At 32.9% G+C, this 23,171-nt stretch overlaps 1 protein-coding gene across 1 annotated transcript in view; it reads right to left on the bottom strand.

The window, feature by feature from the left end:
- ST8SIA4 (ST8 alpha-N-acetyl-neuraminide alpha-2,8-sialyltransferase 4) overlaps nt 1-23,171 on the bottom strand; it is a 90,133-nt gene that overhangs the window by 42,020 nt on the left and 24,942 nt on the right. The window contains exon 4 of the mRNA XM_045848235.1: nt 7,006-7,299. Within this exon, the coding sequence (XP_045704191.1) occupies nt 7,006-7,299 (294 nt within the window). The remainder of the gene's footprint in view (nt 1-7,005; nt 7,300-23,171) is intronic.

Raw genomic sequence — 23,171 nt, 5'->3', positions numbered from 1 at the left:
CACTTGAACATTTTTTTTGTAGTTGTTAAATTATCCTTCCAATAAAAAAAACATCAGGAATACTGGTCACATATAAGGATAGCTTATAAATAATGTTCCTATGAACATAGGGATGCATATATTCTCTCAAATTGGTGTTTTGGCATTCTTAGGATATATTCCCAGAAGTGGAAATGCTGTGTCAATAGGAAGTTCCATTTTTAATATTTTGAGGAAACTCCATACCATTTTCCACAATGGCTTCACCACTCTGAATTCACCATTATTCCTAATAGCCAAGGTCTGGAAACAGCCCAAGTGCCCATCAGTAGATGAGTGGTTAAAAATCTGTGGTACATTTATACATTACATTTATACAATGGAATACTACAAGGCCAGGAAAAAGAAAACCTTACTGTTTGTGACAGCATGAATATACCTGTAGATTGTTATAGTAAATGAAATAGCCAGTCAGAGAAAGACAAATGCCATATGATTTCACTCATATGTGGAAATTGATGAATAAAATGGAAACAGGAATGGATACATGGAACAGACTATCAGCTGCCAGAGGGGTAGGGTAGGGGTAGGGGTATATCGGATGAAAGAGGATGAAGGGATTGGCCAAAGATCATGTATGCACAACCCACAAACACAGACAACAGGGTGGTAACAGCCAGAGGGAAGGGGGCCTAGGGCAGGGGATGAATGGAGGTGTGGGGAAAAGGGGAACATCTGCGACAGTGTCAAAATAAAATAAAGTCTAAAGAAAGGATAGCACATACATTTTCCACTAAAAGATAAAGAATAAATGTCACAAGTAGAACTCATATCAAACTTTTTAAAATCTATATAAACTGAGTTTATCTTTTCCTTAAAAATCATTTTATTAAAGATGTTAGTTTATAAAGCCCTGGCTAGTGTAGCTCAGTGGATTGAACACGGGCTGTGAACCAAAGTGTCGCAGGTTCTATTCCCAGTCAGGGTACATGCCTGGGTTGCAGGCTGTGACCCCCAGCAACCGCACATTGATGTTTCTCTCTCTCTCTCTTTCTCCCTCCCTTCCCTCTCTTTCTCCCTCCCTTCCTTCTCTAAAACTAAATAAATAAAATCTTTAAAAAAAGATGTTAGTTTATAAAACTGTTATATAACTTTAGTATTGCTATAAAATTGCCATCACTAAATATATTTACTATTATCAGTCTCAAAAGTCATCAGTAAATTTTCAAACCAGTGTTTATCCTGATAATAAGTATAAGCTTCTTAATTTACTGAGACTAGAGTGAGTTATATAAATATTGATATTAAGGCAAGTTAATAATTAGAATACAGTGGTCAAATAAAACAAATAGATTATTTTTGTTACAGTAGAGTTAAAATAATAAAAATAATGGATTGCATATATCTTAAAATACTTGACTTATTTTATTTTTGGAATAAATATTTTAATAATAGTTCATAATAATTGCCAAGGAACAAAGGATTCACATATAAATTTGAATATATTTCCAGGACTGATTGTAAACAAATCAAAAGTTTAAATTAAATTAATTAAGCTCTTAAAAATAAATATCTGATTAGAGATAGAGCACTATAATAAGAAACAGAGGAATGGAGATGAGAACTGTAAGAGGAAATTCCCTAAAGTACAAATATCAAAAAAATGTACAGGCATACACATGATTCTAATCTAAAACTAGGAATTTATATAAGCTTAGTTATATAAAATGAAATTTTAAAATGTTCTCATTTTACCTATCTCCTGGGAGAATTCTTAAGAATTTGTCAATTGCAGTAGTGGAATCTACTATAAACTTTACTGTAAATCTACTGTAAACCTACTGTAAACTGTAAACTTTCGATCTACTTTTTAAACTCTAGCTGTTGTTTTTTTTGCTACCACGTTAAAAGATAGACAATTAAGTATAGCTATCCCACTCAAAAAACAGTGATCAATTTGATTATGAATCAAATTATATTAATCATAAAAATAAGATTTTTTCCTAATGCTTGATATTTTATAAAAATAGTTTGAATGTTCTATATAATAATTTAAAATATTATATTAAATTATGTAATTGGGTGCCTTTAGGAAGTTTTAGATTGTATGTTTATATTATTATAAATGTATAAAGAAAAAACCCTTGATTTGTATATATTGTAGTAGTAATAGTTTTAAGTTTCTACAGTCATTTTATATTTTCAAAATTCCCTCTTGACTCTTAAGTCACATGAAAATAGTTCCATTCTTCACAAGAGATATAATAAAATAGAATAATAATAATAAGTAAATGTGTAGGGGTTCTGAAAAATACCAATGAAAAGCTTGCAATCTCAAACCGTTGAATACATTTAAATTTGTAATTAAATTTGTAATTATTATTTTTCTTACGAAATTACCCTTTCCTTATTTATAAGATGTTTTAAAATTAGAATCTAGCTATATTTTTTTTCTCCTGTTTTACTTAATATGGCTTGGAAGAATGACCATATATTAAAACATAAGAATCTCTTTGAGTGTTGAGATTATTAAATATATTTTTATAAATTTAAAAAAACATACAAATAAATGTTTAAAATTAATAAACCATCATAATTTTCAGAGTAAAATATTTAAATAGTGAAGATTAACAAAATGAAAACCACCTAAATGATTCTTGTTCTGTTCAAGAGTGTTCTGCTTTCCAAATTGCTCAAACTTTCCTTGTAACTGCAGTGCTTGACAAGGCCTTTACATTTTAACATTATGATTTTGTACACCCTAAAATGCATGTATTAAGTGCTCTAAAGCTTTCATGCAAAACAACAAACACTAGTGATTAACAGAGGATATGAAACTCAACTATTTTGCTTAGTTTAATCACAGGGTTTCAGAGAGATGTAAAACAGATACGTAAAGAACCGATATTTGGGAACTTTGCTCTTGTTTTGTTGTCATATGAATCTTATCTCAGCACTTCCTTATTTTTTCAGCATGTTAGTATCTGTGTAAAGTACAAACGTTATATCAAAATTCTATGTTACGTGCATCAGTACATTAGTTCTATTAATTCCGTAAGTGAAATTACCTTTCACATACACCATGTGTACAAATTTCCAAAATATTTGAAAGAGGAAAGGCATCTACACAGCTACTTTTTATATTCTGGACCAAGTTTAGAACTCAATCACTTGACATTTCAGGGGAAATATGCAGATAGATACATGACCAGTAAAATAGCAAGATAAGGTCTTTCTGGAGAATTCAAGATAAGTCTTGTCAAAAACACCTAAAGCATAGGAATAAAAAGAAAGCATATCATTAACATCACCAGTGGTCATAAGTTTGGTCTTGTTGCTCTTTGAAATGATATGCTTAGGAGTTTGTGAAGTAGTTCATATTTATAATGATTATGGAAGAAAAGTACACACAATATAAAAGTGGAGTATTGATGAACTGATTATTAAAAGTTGTGTACTATCTTTAATACATCTGTAAAAAGCCCATATAAATTCATTGTTGTTAACAATACATAATTCTATCAGCATTCTAATTAATTGAAAATGCCATATTTGAATGTCTCTTATTTTATGTTTTGCTATTGGTAGTAAGCTGAAAATATAAACCAGAATCTAAGGGAAAAATTATAATTTCAAAGATTATATGGAAAGGCAAGTGACCCTTAATAGTCAATGTAATACCAATGGATAAGAAAAATTCAGTGTACGCTACCCAACTTCAAGGATTGCTATAAAGCTACATAATCACGATCATCAGGTGTTGGTAGAAAAATAGACAAATAGATCAGCAGAACAGATAAAGAGCACAGAAAAACACCCATATAAATACAGTCCACTGATGTTTGATAAAGAAGTAAAGGTAATAAATACACTGGAGTAAAGAGTTTTTTCAACAAATGGTGCTAGAACTATCAGACATCCACATACAAAAAAATATGATTCTACACACAGATCTCACACCCTTCATAAAAACTAACTCAAAATAGACCACAGATGCAAAATGCAAAATTATAAAACTCTTAGAAGATAACATAGAAGAAAACCTAGATAATTGTGGGTTTGGCAATGACTTTTCAGTTATAACACCAAAGGCATGATCTATGAAAGAAATAATTGATAATTGGTACTTCCTTAAAAATAATAAACTTATGTTCTACAAAAGGCAATATCAAGAGAATGAGAAGACAAGCCATAGACTGGGAAAAATATTTGTAAAAGATATATCTGATAAACAATAGTTATCCAAAAAAATACAAAACTCTTAAAACTCAACAGTAAGAAAACTGACCATCTGACTAAAAAATAGGCCAAAGATGTTAACATCTCACTAAAGAAAAGATACAGATGACCAAAAGCACATAAAAAGATGCTATACACCATAGATCATCAGAGAAACATAAATTAAAATATACCAAAATCCAGAACACTGGAAATACAAAATGCTGGTGAGGATGTGGAGCTACAGGAATTTAATTCATTACTGGTGGGAACACAGTACAGTATAGCCACTTTGGAAGATAGTCTGGAAATTTCTTACAAAACTAAACATATTCTCTCATTATAAGATCCAGCAATCATATTCCTTGGCATTTGCCTTAATGAGTTGAAAACTGTCTACCCAACAACCTACACTCAGATGTTTACAGATGCTTTATTCATAATTGCCAAATTTGTAATCAACAGATGAATGAATAAATAAATTGGTACATCCAGACAATGGAATATTTTTGAGCACTAAGACATGGAGGGATTTTTAAAGCATTTTTTTAAGTAAAAGCAGCCAATCTAAAAAGGCTATATGTCGCATGATTCCAACTATAAGACATTTTTTAAAAAGCTACACTATGGAAACAGTAAAAATACAGTGCTTGCCATGTGTTGATGGGGAGGGAGGAATGAGCGGGCTGAATAGAGTGGATTTTTAGAGCAGTTAAACTACTGTGTAGGATACTGTAATGATGACTGCATGCATTATACACTTGTCAAAGCCCACAGAATGTGCAAATGAGGAGGGAACAGTAGTGTAGCCTATGGACTTTGAGTGATGATAATGTATCAATGTGAATTCATCAGTTGTAACAAATGTATAACTCCGTGGCAGAAGGTGATAATGGGGGAAGCTATGCATGTGTTGGGGGGCACAGGCTGTACAGAAAATCTCTGTACCTTCCTTGCCATTTTGCTGTGAACCTAAAACTGCTCTAAAAACAGTCTATTAAAAAGTGCTAATTCAGAGTGATGAATTTTCCAATTAGTTTTCTATACTTAGGAAGTACTAACTTCCAAACATTTGTTTTTTAATCTTAATAAGCTATCACTGGAGTGTATGTATATGGCAAAGTGTGTGCAAGCGTAAAACAGGACAGAGTGATATCTTTAAGTATTCCTCTGAATTAAATGATATTCAACATTGACATCTCATAAAATCGGATGCATTCTTAGCACAAGACATTATAGTTAAGAACACATTATTTTTTTAAAAAAGAACACTTTTTTTTTCAAATGTAATTAACAGGAATCTTTGTAACCAAAAAATACTTATCCTTGGAATGCACTTATTTTGTATCTAACTTCACTGAAACTTTGTGTCAAACACCAAGGGAATGAATGTTGAATAAAATGATCTAATTATAAGAATACAATTTAACTGTGCACAGAATAACACAATCCAAGAAACTATCTGGAGGCATAACAAAGAAATGGTCAATCTTTGAGGATAGCATCTCAATAAAAAAATAAGCAAAAACACTAGTCCAGTTACAATTACAGCATATAAAGCAAACTATTTTTAACTCTGGGCTTGGAATTCATTTTCTTGTCACCATATTCAGTTGCTTCCCTGAACTTGCCCTTCCTTTCCACATCTACTGATTGTACCCTTTGTTTTTATCATCGTATGAGTAAATTAGTTTAAAAAGTCTTTTAGTACCTCTCCTTGCTAACGCAGAGTCTGAAGCTACAAGATTTACCTCCTAAATTCACACAGCTAACTGTGCTTAATGCAGGATAAAATTGATTCTCTTCCCAACCAGATCACTAGTAATTTTTCCAACTTTGTATTACAATATTCCACAAGCTTACTGTATAATCATTTCCTGCCTTGGTTTGCTCCAATGATGCAATAGGTTTTCTCTTTCCCCCGACAATTGTTATTCTATTTTTAAAGTCTGATTCAAATGTTTGACTTTAAAGACTTCCTTGTTAACCTTAGGGACAAATTCTACACTCTTGACAACATACCCCCTTATCATTTGTTTATGCCTTGGTTGGTTGTGTATGCCTTTGCTTCCACCATACACAGCCTATACATTCATTTAAAGCAGTAATCCATTCTTTTTTGTCCTCTGTATCTACAGCATACGGCACTCAGTAGATACTCAGTAAATGCACATTATTGCTTATCATTGTGTTATGTATTTCACACATACACACGCGACTAAATTTGGCCTTTTGGTCATTTGCCACTTTTAAACAAGAGTCCATTTCTTAGGTTTTTCTTCTGTGTTTAAGTTAAAAAAGGGAAATGTTGACTTAATTCATAAAAATAGCATCTGTAACTTTTGGGGGGAAGCATTAAGTAATATTACCTCAGCCAGCTTTTTGTATCTCCAGTAGGGTTCTTAACTATAGATGGGACTTAATTGCCCCTTAAATACATTTAACATTTATGTTTGAACAATATTGCCCACTAGCCATTTAGCACTTCTGTTGTTTTCTTACCCAAATTCATCAAATTCGCTATGAATTGTTATTATTCTTTAACACAAAAAATATATAAAACAGTAGTTTCTTCATGAGCAGATATACATTAGTGCCAAGTTCAAATATTTGCTTTTATAAGAAAAAGAATGAGCTAAAATATCATAGTGCATAAACAAAATTCAAGATGGTGAATAGAGTAGCCACTCTAAACTAATAGAAACATATCCACTGGGAGATTTTACGAGGCTTCTCCCTGTCTAGAGAAAATGTGTAGTTATGTGTTCCATTGTGCCAAGGACAGACTGGTCCTTTCCAGACACTTACCCTCTGACAGCATGAATAAGTCTCAATGACGGATAGGCAGTTCGAACTTTCAGCTTATTCTTAAGGATTAGTGCATTAACCCACTCCACGTGCTTCTCTCCTCCTTTGACCATGAAAGCAGGGATCCAAAGGACACTGTCGTTCAGCATAGAGAGTCTATGCACAAATTTTTCTCTGTCACTCTCATTCCGAAAGCCTCCAAATGCTCTTTGTACCACTGATGGATTCATGGTAATAAAATCTGATTTAGTTCCCACATCTGCAGCAAACTCCACCACAGGGGCTAGATTACACCTGAAGAGAAAAAAAAGTAACGGGCAAATGAAAAATAAATATGAAACATTCATTCTGAAATGGTGTGTATGGAAAGAAGGATGAAAAATGAGCATAGTTTTTTTTTTTTACTTTCTTAAACCAGGTGGGGGAAAAAAGATAATCCAGTAAAATTACATTTTCAATAAATCACCACACATAAGGAACATTGTCTTCAATAAAGGTGTGTGCTCCTGATATAGGGCTCAAATTGTCATTTATACTAATTCGACCTGTCGTCTGAGAATTCTCTTTGCTTTTATCTTCATAAAACCATACAATATGAATTCCTAATAAGTGGATTTGTGATGATAACTTCATCTGTTGCCATGCAGTAGGGAATCCAAACCACATTATAAGTACAACACATTAGACTTGATATTCCACTCTGCATCATGTGTCAAACTTATTTCACAACTTTGTAAGTGTAAATAAGTGATGATGGCTTTTCTGCACCCTGAGGTTAAAGAGAAACTATAATTCTGTATAGCATTTTGCACACACATATTTATAATTGCCTCCTAGAGGCTTAAATGGGAAATAAAAGTAAGAAAAAGGAACTCTTCTCATGTTCAATATGCCATTTTGAGATGTTGAGAATGTTGAGATACAAAAGTCATTACTATCAGATCAAATATCTTTCTGTTCCTTTTAGGACATCCTCAAAATGATCGTTTTTTCTTGCTAACAGGCAAATGCCCCCTGCAGAGGAGGGGCAGAACTGGTTGCCCTGTTCTTACAACTGAAGCTCTAGGGTGTCGAAGACCCCTGGGCCTCATTCTGTTCTTGAAAGCTGATTTCATGCTTGTATTGAAAGAAAGCTTCAGAAAACACCTTGAATTTTTCTTCATCCAATTTGTGATGCTTTTCTAATTCTGTTACCTAAATCTTTGGATACTTAAAAAATAGTATTTTAATTTAAAATATTTTAACTTGCTTAAAAAAGGTAAATTTTCATTAGTTGAGTATTGAAGAATTAGATTTTTAGCAAACAAGATTTTGCTAATTTGAAAAATTTGCTGATTTTTTTTTTGCTAAAAAATCATTTGTGGCTATTCAAATCTACATCTTCATGAAACACACACATGCACACATATGCACACAAAATTTCTTCTTCTTTGCTTTGTCTTTCCTTATATCAGCCTTTTAGGGGAGGGGGAAAATAAACTGATTTCCTCTCTCTGCATTTTACAGATTTGACTGCATTGTGAAAGTTTCTCACATTTCTTTTCTTTTGCTATATTTATTAAATTCTCAAACAAGATAAATTTAATTAAAAAGTAAACTGTGTGCTCTACTGTTAAAAACACTGGCTTGCATACCCTTCCTTAGCTCTTTTAATGAATACATGTTATTACTTCTTAGATCTCTGAAAACATTTAGCTATCACAACAAATATCTTTCATCTTACACAATTAAGCAAAGCCTATATTATCCAGGATGAGCTACTGAGAGAAAACAAGTAAAAATTAACACATCATATTATTTAGAAATAATATTTTCAGCCCTGGCTGGCGTAGCTCAGTGGATTGAGTGCAGGCTGCGAACCAAAGTGTCACAGGTTCGATTCCCAGTAAGGGTACATGCCTAGGTTGCAGGCCATGACCCCCAGCAACCGCACATTGATGTTTCTCTCTCTATCTCCCTCCCTTCCCTCTCTAAAAAAAAAATAAATAAAATCTTAAAAAAAGATTAAAAAATGATATTTTCAAGTTATACATACTTAATTAGCCCACTATACTACATGAGTTTGTATTTTTGTCTTCATTTGTGATTCATGTGCTATTTGACATTAGATATTATTCATTCCCACCACAGTCAGAATATTATGAATGGAATTTCCCTGGAAAAGAACAGCTACATGTGAACAGAAGCTAAAGTGAACATCTAACAGTGGAACTCATGGAAGACTGAGGATATAATGATTTTTGAAGTCTGAAAATGCACTCCACACCAGCTTTAAAGATAGTCTAAAATTCTAAGCAAGCAGATTATAAGATGACTTTGGATGCTGTGGGGAAAATGCATTCGGGATATCTTTATCACAGACATTCTATTTCCTTAGGTAAAAAATAGACAACACTTGTTAATATTGCATTTAACATGTTCCTGTCAGGAGAGGTGGTGTTAGGTATACCTTTCTGCTATAAGAAATCCTCGGCAATTCTTTTCAGAAGATTTCCACTGTGGAAAGAACAATATCTATACTTCATTTTCTCTATATTTATAAAAATAACCTGAGTCAGCCCACTGTAAGGGAACAAAAATAACATTATACTAAATTATCTTTTCAGAAAAAGTGTCATGTAGATACTTTATGTTTTTCATTATTTTTTCTTGTCACATACTTAAAAGCTATTCCACCCCTAAATTCACTAACACCAGTCCTTTAGGATTGACTGAGCATGTTTGTGAAACACGATTGTCTGGTCACAAGTCATTTCAGAGCTAAAAAGATATCCATCAATAAAGTTGGGTACTGAAAAGCAGGACTTCCTACCATGGAAGCAAACAGAAACTAACAGAAGAACACTTCTGGAAATAAGGTTGATCTAGGAGATAAACCAATTTATCTGATGCAATCAAAGAATTCTAAGTGACTTTGGTGAAGGGAAACAGGAGATCAAAGAGTAATTAAACCACATGAGCTTTATTGTAAAATTTGTATGACCTATGTGTAGCCTAACCAGGCTTTGTGAGGGACAGAAATAGCGATACTGAACATAGCATGACAAAAGGACACATAGTAAAATATAACGAGTTCTGGCTCCAAGAGTCCAGCTGGTTGATTTTCCTTGGAGCAACTGTATCTAAGTTTTCATTGGCAAGAAAGATTAACATCATGTCCATATGTGGCCAGTAAATTAACTACTCTGTGGTTGAGTCAGATATTTAGTCATATAATTAGCTGCGTGCCACATAATCAAGGCACACATTAAGTAAGCCAAAATAACAAACCAGAATAACGAACCAGCTGTGCTGTACTCCAGCAATTCAGTCAACTTGTGAACCTCATAGCAATACTAGTAGCAATGCTGCTGACTGAGCAAGATCATGAATAGATTTCCAATCAAAGGTTCTTAATCTTCCTTTCTTTAAATCTTAGGGATTATAATATTTAAAAGTATCCAGAATGTGTAGCAAGCATTTATGAAGTAACATATCATTTTAGACTTTATTATTAATCTCATCAAATTGAAGAGTAGATAATTTTTAAACGATGAATTTTGTGAGTCAAAACTACTGAGTGCATAAGAATATTTTAAAGCTCTATTTCTTTAGCCAAATGAATTTTTTCACTGTCCAACTAGTTTTGACATATATACATAATTTGGTACATTGAATGAACTCCCTGTTTATTCTAAGCTGCCCAATTTTCAATTTATTTGTGTTTGTTTTCCATCATTGCTGAAAAACCTGAAGAAATGCAGCTGGGTCCTCTTGTTCTCTAGGCCTCTGAAATTTCCTGTGATCTCATACTAGATGTGATTGCCTTTCAACAGCCCTTTGATGCAGAACTCAAGGTACTTCTATTTATTTCAAGGCCACATAATTTTTAAAAATTCATTTGAATGTTAATTCATGTAATTTATTTCATGTATAACATTTCAAGATCACAGAATTCCCTAGGAAGACATAAATTTTTGATTTGTCAATATCCTGAGCCATTTCCCTTAAGTTATAGTTCAACAGTCTAAGTAACTACGAGGTCCCTCTTTCTTTTTTTTTTTTTCTTTTTTTAAAGATTTTATTTATTTATTTTTTTTAGGGAGGGAAGGGATGGGGGAGAGAGAGAGAGAGAGAGAGAGGGAGAGAAACATCAATGTGCGGTTGCTGGGGGTTATGGCCTGCAACCCAGGAATGTACCCTGGCTGGGAATCGAACCTGGGACACTTTGGTTCCCAGCCTGCGCTCAATCCACTGAGCTACGCCAGCCAGGGCTGAGGTCCCTCTTTCAATAGCTCAACAGTTCTTGAGAGTTCCTTGTGAAAACACCATATCACATGCTTAGATTCTTTCTCCAGCTACCTTACTATTTGATCGCAATTTTTTTACTATTATATAATCTGACCAAAATGTAATCTCATATTAGTAATACCAATAAAGTAATGGTCATTCATTTAGCCATATCTTTATTCATCCCAAGGTATATCTGCACATTCGTGCTTGTGACAGGAGTAGTCATCCACGATACTGAGGTTAAACAGTTTGTGCTGTGATACAGGGGGTTATCAATTGTTTCTTTACACATAAAACATAAAGTAAGTGTGGAGAAAACTATACTGAGTGCATCGTAGACTAAAGTCTAGGCCTTCTCATTGTCAGGTAATGTCAGACAAGTTCCAAATGCATGATTGGCATCCCTTTTCTCCTTTGGCCAGTCCCACTGTGTGTTTCCCTGCATGATCACTGAAATGCCTTAGCCCAAACCACTGTTACCAGTGGGACCACATTTGCCAACCACCATGAAAAGGGAGCTTGCTTCTTCTCTTTTCTGCCCCCAGAGGAAGCTTATGATTTCTATTTGCATTGGTCTTGCTTTTGAGCTTGAAGAGTCAAGAGAACAAATAATCTCTGATACCTAAGTGTTTTAGGTTAGGGGTCATCCTCTCAAAATTGCTAGGGGAAGCTGACAGATGAAATTAATTTATCAGCCTCTCTGACTTTCCTGAGGTGGGTAGTAGGCCCCAAATAGTCCTGAAACCAATACTTTCTTGCAGTACTTTGAGGTAAAGAGTAGTATTATCTCCACTTCAAAGATAAAGAACTAAGATCAAAGTGTTAATAAACATGTCCAAGGACATTGTGAATATAGAAGAAAAGCACAGCTACTTTAGAATGACTCCATCACAGAAGTTTTAAATGAAATCATGGACATCTGCGATTTCTTTCAGAGTCAGAGGAAAAATCTACATGTTCATCCTTCACCCTGACTTCCTGTAGGAGAAATAATAGTTTACATTTAATCTTAGGTCATAGTCTCAGACTCCCAGGATTTAAACGTATTGTATAAGGCAACTCAAACACATCTCTCCCCAAATCCTGAGAAGTTATTAAACAAAGACATTTTATGAATAGTAAATATGAAAATAATATTTATACCTCAGGTCTCATGAGGGAAACATGTTTCAAAATGCTGGCAAGAAGATTAATTATCTAATTGATGTGACTTTTTGAAATATGAAGCATCAGATTAACAGTTGATCTATATGTGGTACATACCATTATGTCGTGAGCAAAGTGTTAGAAATAGAGATGAAATATCATGTTGAAGCTTTGAATTTTCTGTATGGTGAATGAATACAAATATACATACATTACATTTTATGCTTGCTGGTAAAATAACAAAAAAATCCTACCTTTCATAGATATAAATACTAATGACACATATCATGAAAATAACTGACTAAACAGAAGAGGAAATTTTTCACAAATCCAGATTTGTTTACATTACTGGCAAGCTTAGGAAGAAAAGCGTCATATTATTCTAGGGAAATTTCAGAATGAAAAAATCAAACTCATTCTAGAAGACAGATCAAAATACTGAGAAACATATTAGACTATGCTCTCTTTTAGTAAAATATCACATTTTTGACTTGCTGAAAAGGTCTTAATCTCTCTAATTCTTTTATCTTCCATATCAGATTTATTACAAAGCCTTGAAAATTCCTGTCAGAAAATTTATCCAGAATATATTCTCTATTTCTATTAATATTTTCTCAGCCCAGGCACCTCCATGTTTCTTTGAACTATCATTACAATAATTTCCTCTTAATTACTTTTCAAACTATTAGCTAGACCCTTGGTGGATCATTAATTGAATATGGGGTCATTGATCAGCAATTTTTAACAAATTATAAGAATAAAATGGATTATAATAGAAAATACAGATTTTCTTGCACATAATATTCTTGCATGCAATTGCTATGCATCGTTATAAACAATGCTCTTCTCTAACTCAGTGATTTCCAACTGGTATGCCACAGAATTTTTAAAACACGCAATACCTGCCTGTTTAGTCAGGGGCACTGATCTCTTTTCCCTGAGACTGTCAAATGAAAAAATGACAACAGCCGACTCAACAAACTATTTGGTGTGAATGAATCCAAATTATACCTATTTTTTTGTCAGATTGGCAAAATATATTTTTGTTGGTGTGCTGTACAATTTTAGTAATTACTTTATATATGTCTTGAGATGAAAAGGTTGAAAATTGCTGCTCTAACCAGTTCTTTAACACAAGGATGCCAACATTATAATTCTCTTTTTCAATAATGGTATCATCATATTAAAATGCACATTTGATCATGTTGCTAACCTAACCAAAAATCTTCAGTGGTACCAGTCTAGGGACTCATAACTGGTCCCTGCCCTTGCTTTCCAGAATCAGACTTCTGCATATACTTTTCTGTGTCCCTTTACTTATGATGATGCATTTGCCTGGCATGACCTTCCTCTCAAAGACATCCTAGCTTTTAATCTAATAAAAAGTCATAACTTGTCAAAACTCAAAGGTTAATATCTACTGCAATGCCAACTTTGGCAGAATGAATTGTTTCAATTTCAGTCTAAAATATTTGCTTATATTTTTATTCTACTCTTCCTGAAATTCTGTCATAGTTAGTTGCTTGCAGGGAGTTGATGTCTGTAATGAAACTAGAAGCACTAACCATAGGACAGTGAGAGTTCCTCTGTGTACTCTGTGTGTTTGCAATGAGAACTGTTGAGAATGGTGTTTGATCTCTCAGGCTTCTTGGAGCTCTGTTGATGCTCCAAACCAGGTCCTGAAGACATGCAGACCCTCAAACCAGAGGTTAACAGAACTCTGGTGAGTGGATAATTTTGTTTATGTACTTCCCTGTATTTAAAGGAGCAGCATCTCCTGGGTCAATGATGATAAATGCCAACAACAATAACTACTACAACATGGTAACCTACCACCATGACTGAGTGCCCAGGCTGTCAGTTTGGGGCTCAGCACTAAATCTTCTGATTCCCTGTACACTCACTTCAACATTTATTTTGAACTGTTAGTTCTGTTAAACATGTTAAGGATGTTGAATTAGAAAGTGGATATAGTGTGTGTTTTGGGAAGTAAGCTAATGAAAACAAACGTGTTTTAGGCTGAAAACTGCATTTTAAGCACAGTTGTTATAGTGTTCAACTCTCAGATGCTGTGCTAACTAAAATAGACTATTTTAAAAATCATCCTATCAGGTTGGAAATTTTTAACCTTAAACAAGAAATACAATCTATCTCACTGATGTGTCTATTTTAAATGACTAGTGTCTTCTGTAAGTAAAACCATCATCATTCAAAACAAATTAGGAAACTAGAGAAGTTCTAAAGGCTGATATTTTTTAAAATCCTGATTTTTAAAACTCTCAAGAGTCAAAATTTACTCATTATAGAAGTTAGTAGAAAAGGACGGGGAAAAATGCTACAGTGCTTAGCATTCTTCCAATTGTTAGGGTCCCTCCCCTTTTATTTCTTTAAAGTGTAACAGTTTCAGTTTGTGATCTATAAAAACAAAAATCCCAGTTCTGGTTGAATCCAGATAGTGTTCTGCTTTTTGCTGAAGATCACATAAAATACTGAGATATACTTAAAAGTCTATTATACATTATAATTGCCCAAGACAGAAATTAAAGAATAATTTGGATAACTTAGAATAGATCACAAGTATCTTGAATATAGAAGGCACAAAATTAAGCTTCCCAAATATTAATAGTTTTCTTGAATTACGTAGAAGATCATGCTTGGAGAATTTGAAAAATTAAAGTGAAGGACAAAGCCTGTCAAGAAACTGGGCAGGATTATTATGAATGATCTCAATCATCGAGGCTAACAAGCAGGAAAAGCACATCTGCACAACACTTTGATAAGATGATGTACACAAAGAGTGAGGGCAAGAATATCCATAAAAATATGACATTTCTCAAACAAAAATTATTTATCCTGTCCCAAAAAGAACTGCCTTGAAAGTTAGATTCATTCATTTTATAATTAATTTCTTCAGTCTCTCTGGCATCGATACTTTGTTGCTAGCTATATTATTGCTGCTATTGTACTGTTTTGTAATTCCTCTTACTCTCTTTACCTGCCTGTCTCCTCCATCAGACTGAAAACTTCAAGAAGTATAGAACAGATACTCTGTCTAATAGACCATGGGTATCCTTAATGTCTCCTAAGGTCTTTCAGAACTTGGCATCTAGTGACTGCTTGAGAATTGTTTGCTGAAGAAAGAAACACCTGTTGAATAATGTGACGACAGATTCATGAAACTACCACTGTAATTTTTAAATTTCAAGTAAATATTTTTAGTTTTTTTAATAATCATATTTGGGAGCCATACATTTAATGCCAAAAATCAAAGTAGAACTCGAAAAATAATTTTGGAATTCTAATTTTGAACGTATGAATCACAGCAGAAAAATCACTCCCAATTTTTATAGGATCACCATGCTTTTGACTCAAGACTATTGTTCAGTTCAATCATTTGTATAATTCACTAACCATATAAAAGCTAACAGTCACTGCCTTCCTTATGCCAGATACTACACATACCTTAGTTATTCAGACCTAAAAAACGGTCATATAATTGAGTATCAGTAATCATATTTTACAAATGAAGGGGAAAAGCATCAGTTTACAAATCTTCAGAGCTGGGAGTTTAACCCAATTTTGAGTCTGAAACACTATGAATCCAAAATTTATTGCACAATACTGTAGATTCAAAGGATTTTGATTATCTAAAATATACATTGTTTCTCTCTCACACACACACATGCACATATACACCATACAAACAACATTTGACAATAGTGAGAGAATAGTCTAAATTACAGGCTGCAAAATCTATAGGTTGAAATTTTATGTTCATTAGAAAACATATTTAACATCCAATGTCATCCGGGCAGTGTTAGAGTTGAAATATGATCCCAACTCTCCTAACTTCCAGTATATCTCCTTACTCATTTACACTCCAGATTTTAACATAACTTTTAAAATTAGTTATTTTTATTCCCAATTTAAAAACATTATTGCTGCTCACTGCTTAAAGACATATACACACACATTCACACATACATACACTAATACATGCTAACATCAGCACCATAAACAGAGGTTTAAGCTAATTTTCAGACATAAAGCACTTGCAAATTTCCCTCTCAAAGACAATCACAGTTAACATTTGATACCATACTGACTGCTATTGTTCTAAACAAAAGTTTCCAGTAATGGTATAAGTCAAACAATATACTGAAAGGATTGCTTTCTGTGGTTCCAAGTATTTCAGTGGTTGCCAGCTAGTATATAGGGGAAGTGTGAGGTCTTATCTCCCAGTAAATGTCAGAGTCTCTTTTCCAAAACTATACTAAATGATGTTGGTGTCAAATAACTTCTCTGCCCTTTTACAATTCTTGATTTTAGTGGTTCTTCTTTATGTATTTCATACAAACCATGACTTTCCAAACCTCTGACCTCATCACATTTTCCATAATCTGTACAAATCCCCCCCTTTGGCTAAGAAGTCATACTCTTCTGATTTTAAGTCCTGTCATTTGCTTGCAAACATCAGCAGAAAAGGCCAAGGGCCAAGGGGAAGAGCCAGATCAGAGGATTTAAGAGGAAAATGTTATTTTTACAAATTGACTGATGAGGAGGAAATTTATTTATAAAACAGCAACAAGCGGGAAAAATTCTAACAACAATCCAAGTTGACAGGACCTATTCCAAAGTAGCTACTGAATCATGTGAAAATAGAGTCATGGAGTTTTGGATACAGAAAGGAATTCAGGAGTCCATCCAGGTCAACTGCACACTTGGCATATCAGGAGACCAAAACCCAAAGTGGTTTACATTATTGTTCAAAATCTTACAGCTATATTTAGTGGCAATGCCAGCAGGGGATCCAGATTCCTGACCTCTCAAGTATTTCATGGGACAATACATACTGTGTAGCAACTATGGCCACTTAACTGAAAATATTTACATTTTCTGTGTACCTAGGTCACAGATACAATTTTTCCCACCATGAATATCAACCCTATGCCATTAGAGGAAGAGAAATTTACATTTCTTCAATTACTATTTTATACTTGGGTTTCTACTAGACCCTTTCACATGTATTATTTTATTTTGACACCAACAAAATTAGAATATAGCAATTATTTTCTTCATATTAAGTGTGAAGAAATTGGGGTTTAGAGAAGCAAATAAATCACTTAAGATCATATTATATATATTAAATATGTGTGTGTATATATACACACACACATTACACACACACATGCGCGCACACACACACACACACACACACACACACACACACATATATATATATATATATATAATGGAAAAGCTAAAAGTTGAGTGAAAGTTGAAGTCAAATCTACCTTTTCTAAAGGTTTATCTCACTGGATTAAGCCATTAGTTCCCATGAGAGAAAAGGACATGAGTCTCCTGCACACTTAGCTATCTCTGGAATATTTTGACATAGTTTTAACACACAATAAGTGCATGATAAAAGGAAGAAATTCTCACAGATGACCCACAGATCATATCAGAAAAAAATGCTCATTGCTATAAAGTTAGCTTTTTTAATATTTCTTTGATTTTTAAAATAGTTTTTCCAGCTTTAATGAAATATTATTGACAAGATAACATTGTTTAAGGTGTACGACATGATATGATAGATGTTTACATATTGTGAAATGATTTCCAGAACAAAGTTCCTCTTTAGCAAGGAATAATGGACCTGACCCTGTATCACCTGCCTCTCAGCCTCCCTCTCCAGAGTAGTCCACTTCCACCGACCCATACAACCTCCCATTCCAGCATGCTGAAACAACTCCTGGACCTGGGAAAGCCACTTGTTCCATATCCAGACCCCTCTGTGCATCACAGATCCAGTTTGGACTAGGTCTCACTCTGTTTTCTCCTCTTTCTACACTTGCCTCCTCAGCTTTTATGACTCATTTCAAGTGCTGCCTCTCTCAGAAAATTATCCTCCGCCATCCACTTATATCTCTTCTCTGCATCATTACCAATGCCTACTTTTGAGTACCTCTGATAAACCAGTCTGTCCATTATAAGTTCATACTTTATCTCCTTCACTAGACTGTGATCGTCTCAATTTAGAGACAGCTCTCAGTTTCTGTATCTCCATTTCATGATAAATAGGTGAATAAAAGAATGGAGGAGTTAATGAATAAATTATAAGATCAAAGCTAGCTTATCAATCACTTGGAACAACAGATGCTGAAACATTTGTGATTGGCTTGGGAGTACTTATTTTGGGCCTGTGTCCACTTACAGATGATATTGATAAAATATATCAAATTTTATAAACACAAAACTGAAGCCATATTTTAAAATCTATAGAAGGACTGTTCGTTCAACTGGCCATTTACTAAGGCCCATATCAGGGAAGGGTGATTTCTATAATACTTGGCATTAATATTAATCATACCATCTAAGCTTTATCATTTTAATTTGTCTTATGACTTGGATTTTATCATATTTTGCTTCCTCTAGTATCTTTCTTATTAAATGCTCTTTCTTATCTTTGATTTATTTATTACCATCGTCCTTCCAACTGAAAATATGCTCTAGTTTCTGCATCATTAAGTATGTTCCTTTTCTGCTTATAGTTACAGCAACAAAACCTCAACAAAACAAACAAACAAACAAATAAACTCTAAGGGGTTTTTTTGCACTACAGAAAACCACGTAAATCCTTAAATTGGTGTAAATATCTTTTATCATTTAAGCCCCAAATACCTTGCTATATTCATACAGTTGCTTATTATGAATGTGGTAACAGAATGGTCACAAACTGTCTTATCCAAAGACTACAGAAAGCATTTGTCTTTGGGGTTGCTGATCCCTTTGCCTTAGAGTTCTCTTTTCTTTTTGTTGTATAACTAATCATCCAGATGTATGATGATTTACTCATCCTTTCTTTTTTTATTGAATCTTTATTTTATTTTTTTACATTACTATTTAATCCCCTTATATCCCACCCCTTCCAGCAAACAAGTGTTCTCCTTAGGATTGGGAACAAGACAGGGATGTTTACTTTCACCTCTTAGTCACATAGTACTGGAGTCTAGTCATAGCAATCAGACAAGAAAAAGAAATGAAAGGCATCCAAATTGGAAAGGGAGAAGTAAAACTGTCTTTATTTAGAGATGACATGATACTGTACATAGAGAACCACAAAGATTCCACAAAGAAGCTACCAGAACTGATCAATGAATTCAGCAAAGTAGCATGATACAAAATTAATCCCCGGAAGTCAGTTGCATTTTTATATGCCAATGATGAACTAACAGAAAGGGAAATTAAGGAAATGATCTCATTCACAAAAAGAATGAAGTACCTAGGAATAAATCTAACCAAGGATGTAAAAGACCTGTACTTAGAAAATTATAAGACACTGAAAAAAGAAATAGAAGAAGGCAAAAATAAGTGGAAGCACATACCATGTAAATGGATTGAAAGAATTAACACCATTAAAATGTCCATGCTACCCAAAGCAAGCTACATATTTAACACAATTCTAATCAAGATTCCAATGATATATTTCACTCTACTTATCTTTTATTGTCAGGCATTATAAAATGCCTTTCTATTTACATAATTATTCACATTTGTATAGATACTTCAAACTGAAAATAATAAACAAATAAATATATTATTTTTGAGGCTTAGTAGACATTATCACCTGTTTTTTAGGAAACTTTTATTAATTTACATTTTTGGAAGCACTTTATAAGAGTCCCAATATCACTGCAACTTTGCACTGAGTACTAAGAATTTTTTAAATTCTTGCTAGATTGATTCATGGGTAATTGTATCTGTTTATAATATTGCATTTTTAGAACATGGAAGAAGTATTTCAGAAAACATTTTAAAATTTAAAATAGTTTATCAACCATTGTCATTTCCATTTAAAATTTATCTGTTGTAAATAAACTCTTTTTATTCCAAGAGCAACATAATTGAAAGGAAAAAGTTAGAGCCTTCCCTCACATCATAAAAAATAATAAATCTTAATTTTAACTTACATTTTAAAAATCATAAATAATTAGTATAAAATTATTATTTATACCAAGAACATATATTTTATAATTAAAAGCAATCAATATCACAAAGATAATTAGTTTAAGAAACTATAAAATTTCATTCATCAAAATCATGAATAAAATATTAAGTAACAATATGGTTGAAAATATATTCAGCAAATATCACATACCCAACGTTGCTAATCCTAACATATAAAGTAGCTATTTTAACCAATAAGAATTTTTTTAAGTCTTTATAATTTCAAGACTTGGATCCCTACGAGAAACTTAATCATCTGCAGTTAAAATGTATGGGTTAAGGATAAACATATTATCTGTGAGAGTGGCTGGGACAGAATTAAAGATATTTTGTCAATACATAGAAAAGCAGGCATTTTTTTCTCTTCCAGAAAAGAGTCTATTTTGCTATAAAAGTGTAGGCATTTGTCAAAGGTCAAGGGGATAATTTAAAGTTTGCTGTAAATTATCCAGCAGTAGAGAATGAAAAAATTTATTGTTATACAAATACATTGTATCATTCAAGGGAAGTCAATTCTTCCATCTTTTTCTTTTGTGAAACTTATCATTCCTTCTTTTAAGAAGATGGGTCATCATAAAATATAATATTTTTGTCTTATTACATTAGTTTCCTGAAGAAATATATACATTCACTACAATTATTTCTAATTTTATGTAGTCAGATTTTGTAGATACTCCAACCTATTCCAGCAGTGTTCGTGTGTCTAAATTTTATATTATATAATATGTTATCCGGTGTCAACTATATACACATTTGATAGATCTGGGGAATGTTTCTCCTTTTGTTTATATCATACAATGGAAATTTCTATTTGTAGTCAGTAGACATTGCTATTAGGAAATGCAGTGAGAAATTTAATTTTCAATTACATTTAATTCAAATGAGCTGTATTTCAATTTCATTATTAATTTAGTTTTACAGTTTCTACATTTCTTTATGAATTTCTCATCTGATACTTAGAAAAACACTTTGAAATAAAGTATTATTATTATTAATATCACAGGACAATGAAAATAATGATGTTTAAAATCTTAAAATAGATGTCCAAAATTGTATGTTTCCAGTAATTGCCAGGAACCCTACTTTCTGATTCCCAATATCTAGGACACTTCATTTAGCCACTCTTCATGTTCCTGTATTTTCTTTTCAACTGTAAGGATTTAAATGACCTTTACCTATATATGATTACCCTAAATATGATATGGTATGATTGATATGATATGATATGATATTAATGTGATATATTAATTTTGGACTCCAGTGTTATATAAATTCTAAACCAACAATGCATGAATGGAAACTAGAATTTTCTCAAATCCTACATTTTTTTAATTTAATAAATAACATATAACTCAATGTACCAATTTTGGTGCTAGATTATGAAGATACAGACAAAATAAATCAGATTTGTTGGAGAGTTCAAGATGTCTAGAGCTTGTTGTCTAGGCATATTGAGCTCTTTGGTATATCTCAAATCTTAATGCGCATAGAATACCTGAGCAATCCAAACAAATGCCCATTCTGACTCAGCAGCTCTGGTGCAAGTTCTGAGATTGTAGTTCTAACAAGCTCCCAGGTGATGTCAATACTGGTAGTTTAGAACTGTGATTTGAGTACCAAAGATTTACTTATATAAGCATGGATATATTTAAATAGATATTTTTACCTGCCATTCATTGCTGTTCTTGTATTTTTAGGAAAAATATGAACCAGGAGAAAATTAAAAGGGAGCTGGTCAAGCACTGAAGATCAAAGAATAAAAGGGGACAATTAGAAGAAAGTGGTCTATTTTTGTCACTTGAACAATAGTTAATAAAATAAAATTAAAATTAAATTAAATTAAATTAAATTAAATTAAAAAGTGGTCTAGGCTAAAGGGAAGATGGGGACAGTGGAGAGTGGAGAAATGGGAGGTACCATAAAAGAATAAATAAACAAAATCAAATTTAAAATTTAAACTAGTTTTAACAGAAAAAAAGTGTTTTGTAGCTTTTAGTTACCCATTTCTGAATCACTTAAGTCTTGCTCACTATTTCTAATATCTGTTTAAGTGAGGAGTGGCATTTGACGATTAAAAAATATCAGTTGCCAATTGCAACTTAATTTACTCAGAAGCATCCATACAACATCAAAGGGAGTATAGTGTGGGACCAGGATTACTCATCAGCTGGACACTGTCTCTCTTCTATGGAAAACCAGTACTGATGGGCTGCCTGACATTCCATACAATTCCCAGGTAGCCCAGAGAATGGAGAAAAACCACCATCACTGTTGCACACCAAGGTGGCAGGGGAGAAGAATGTGGAAAATGGAATGAGGATTTGTTCTCCAGCATCTTCCAGCATCAATATAAGGAAATATTTCAATTTTTAAAAATCTCATTAGAAAACCACTATTGTTAATTTTATAAAATTCTTGAATATAGAAAGCACAAATATTAGAATGCACAGTTTTGTAAATATACACAGGTGTAAGTTATCTAAAAAACATGAAAAGTAACTATAGGAAAACTTAAAAGCATATTAAACATTGTTTTTCAAAAGCCCCCCAAATTTTCATGACTAAATAATTGCATCCTTTATGTAAGGTATATACTGTTCCAATAATTTTACAACTACACATAGTAAAAAATACAAGAATATATTCAAAAGGTATTTTAAAACTGAGTTTACAGAAGTAGCTTTCTATACCTGCCCTTTGTTCTTTTTCTGCCTAGAGTGATATATAAATACGTTGTCTTC

The sequence above is a fragment of the Phyllostomus hastatus genome, unplaced genomic scaffold (genome assembly GCF_019186645.2).
Source record: "Phyllostomus hastatus isolate PE091 unplaced genomic scaffold, TTU_PhHast_1.1 phas_contig_58, whole genome shotgun sequence".
NCBI classification, from domain to species: domain Eukaryota; kingdom Metazoa; phylum Chordata; class Mammalia; order Chiroptera; family Phyllostomidae; genus Phyllostomus; species Phyllostomus hastatus.
This window is presented reverse-complemented; position numbering and strand designations above follow the sequence as displayed.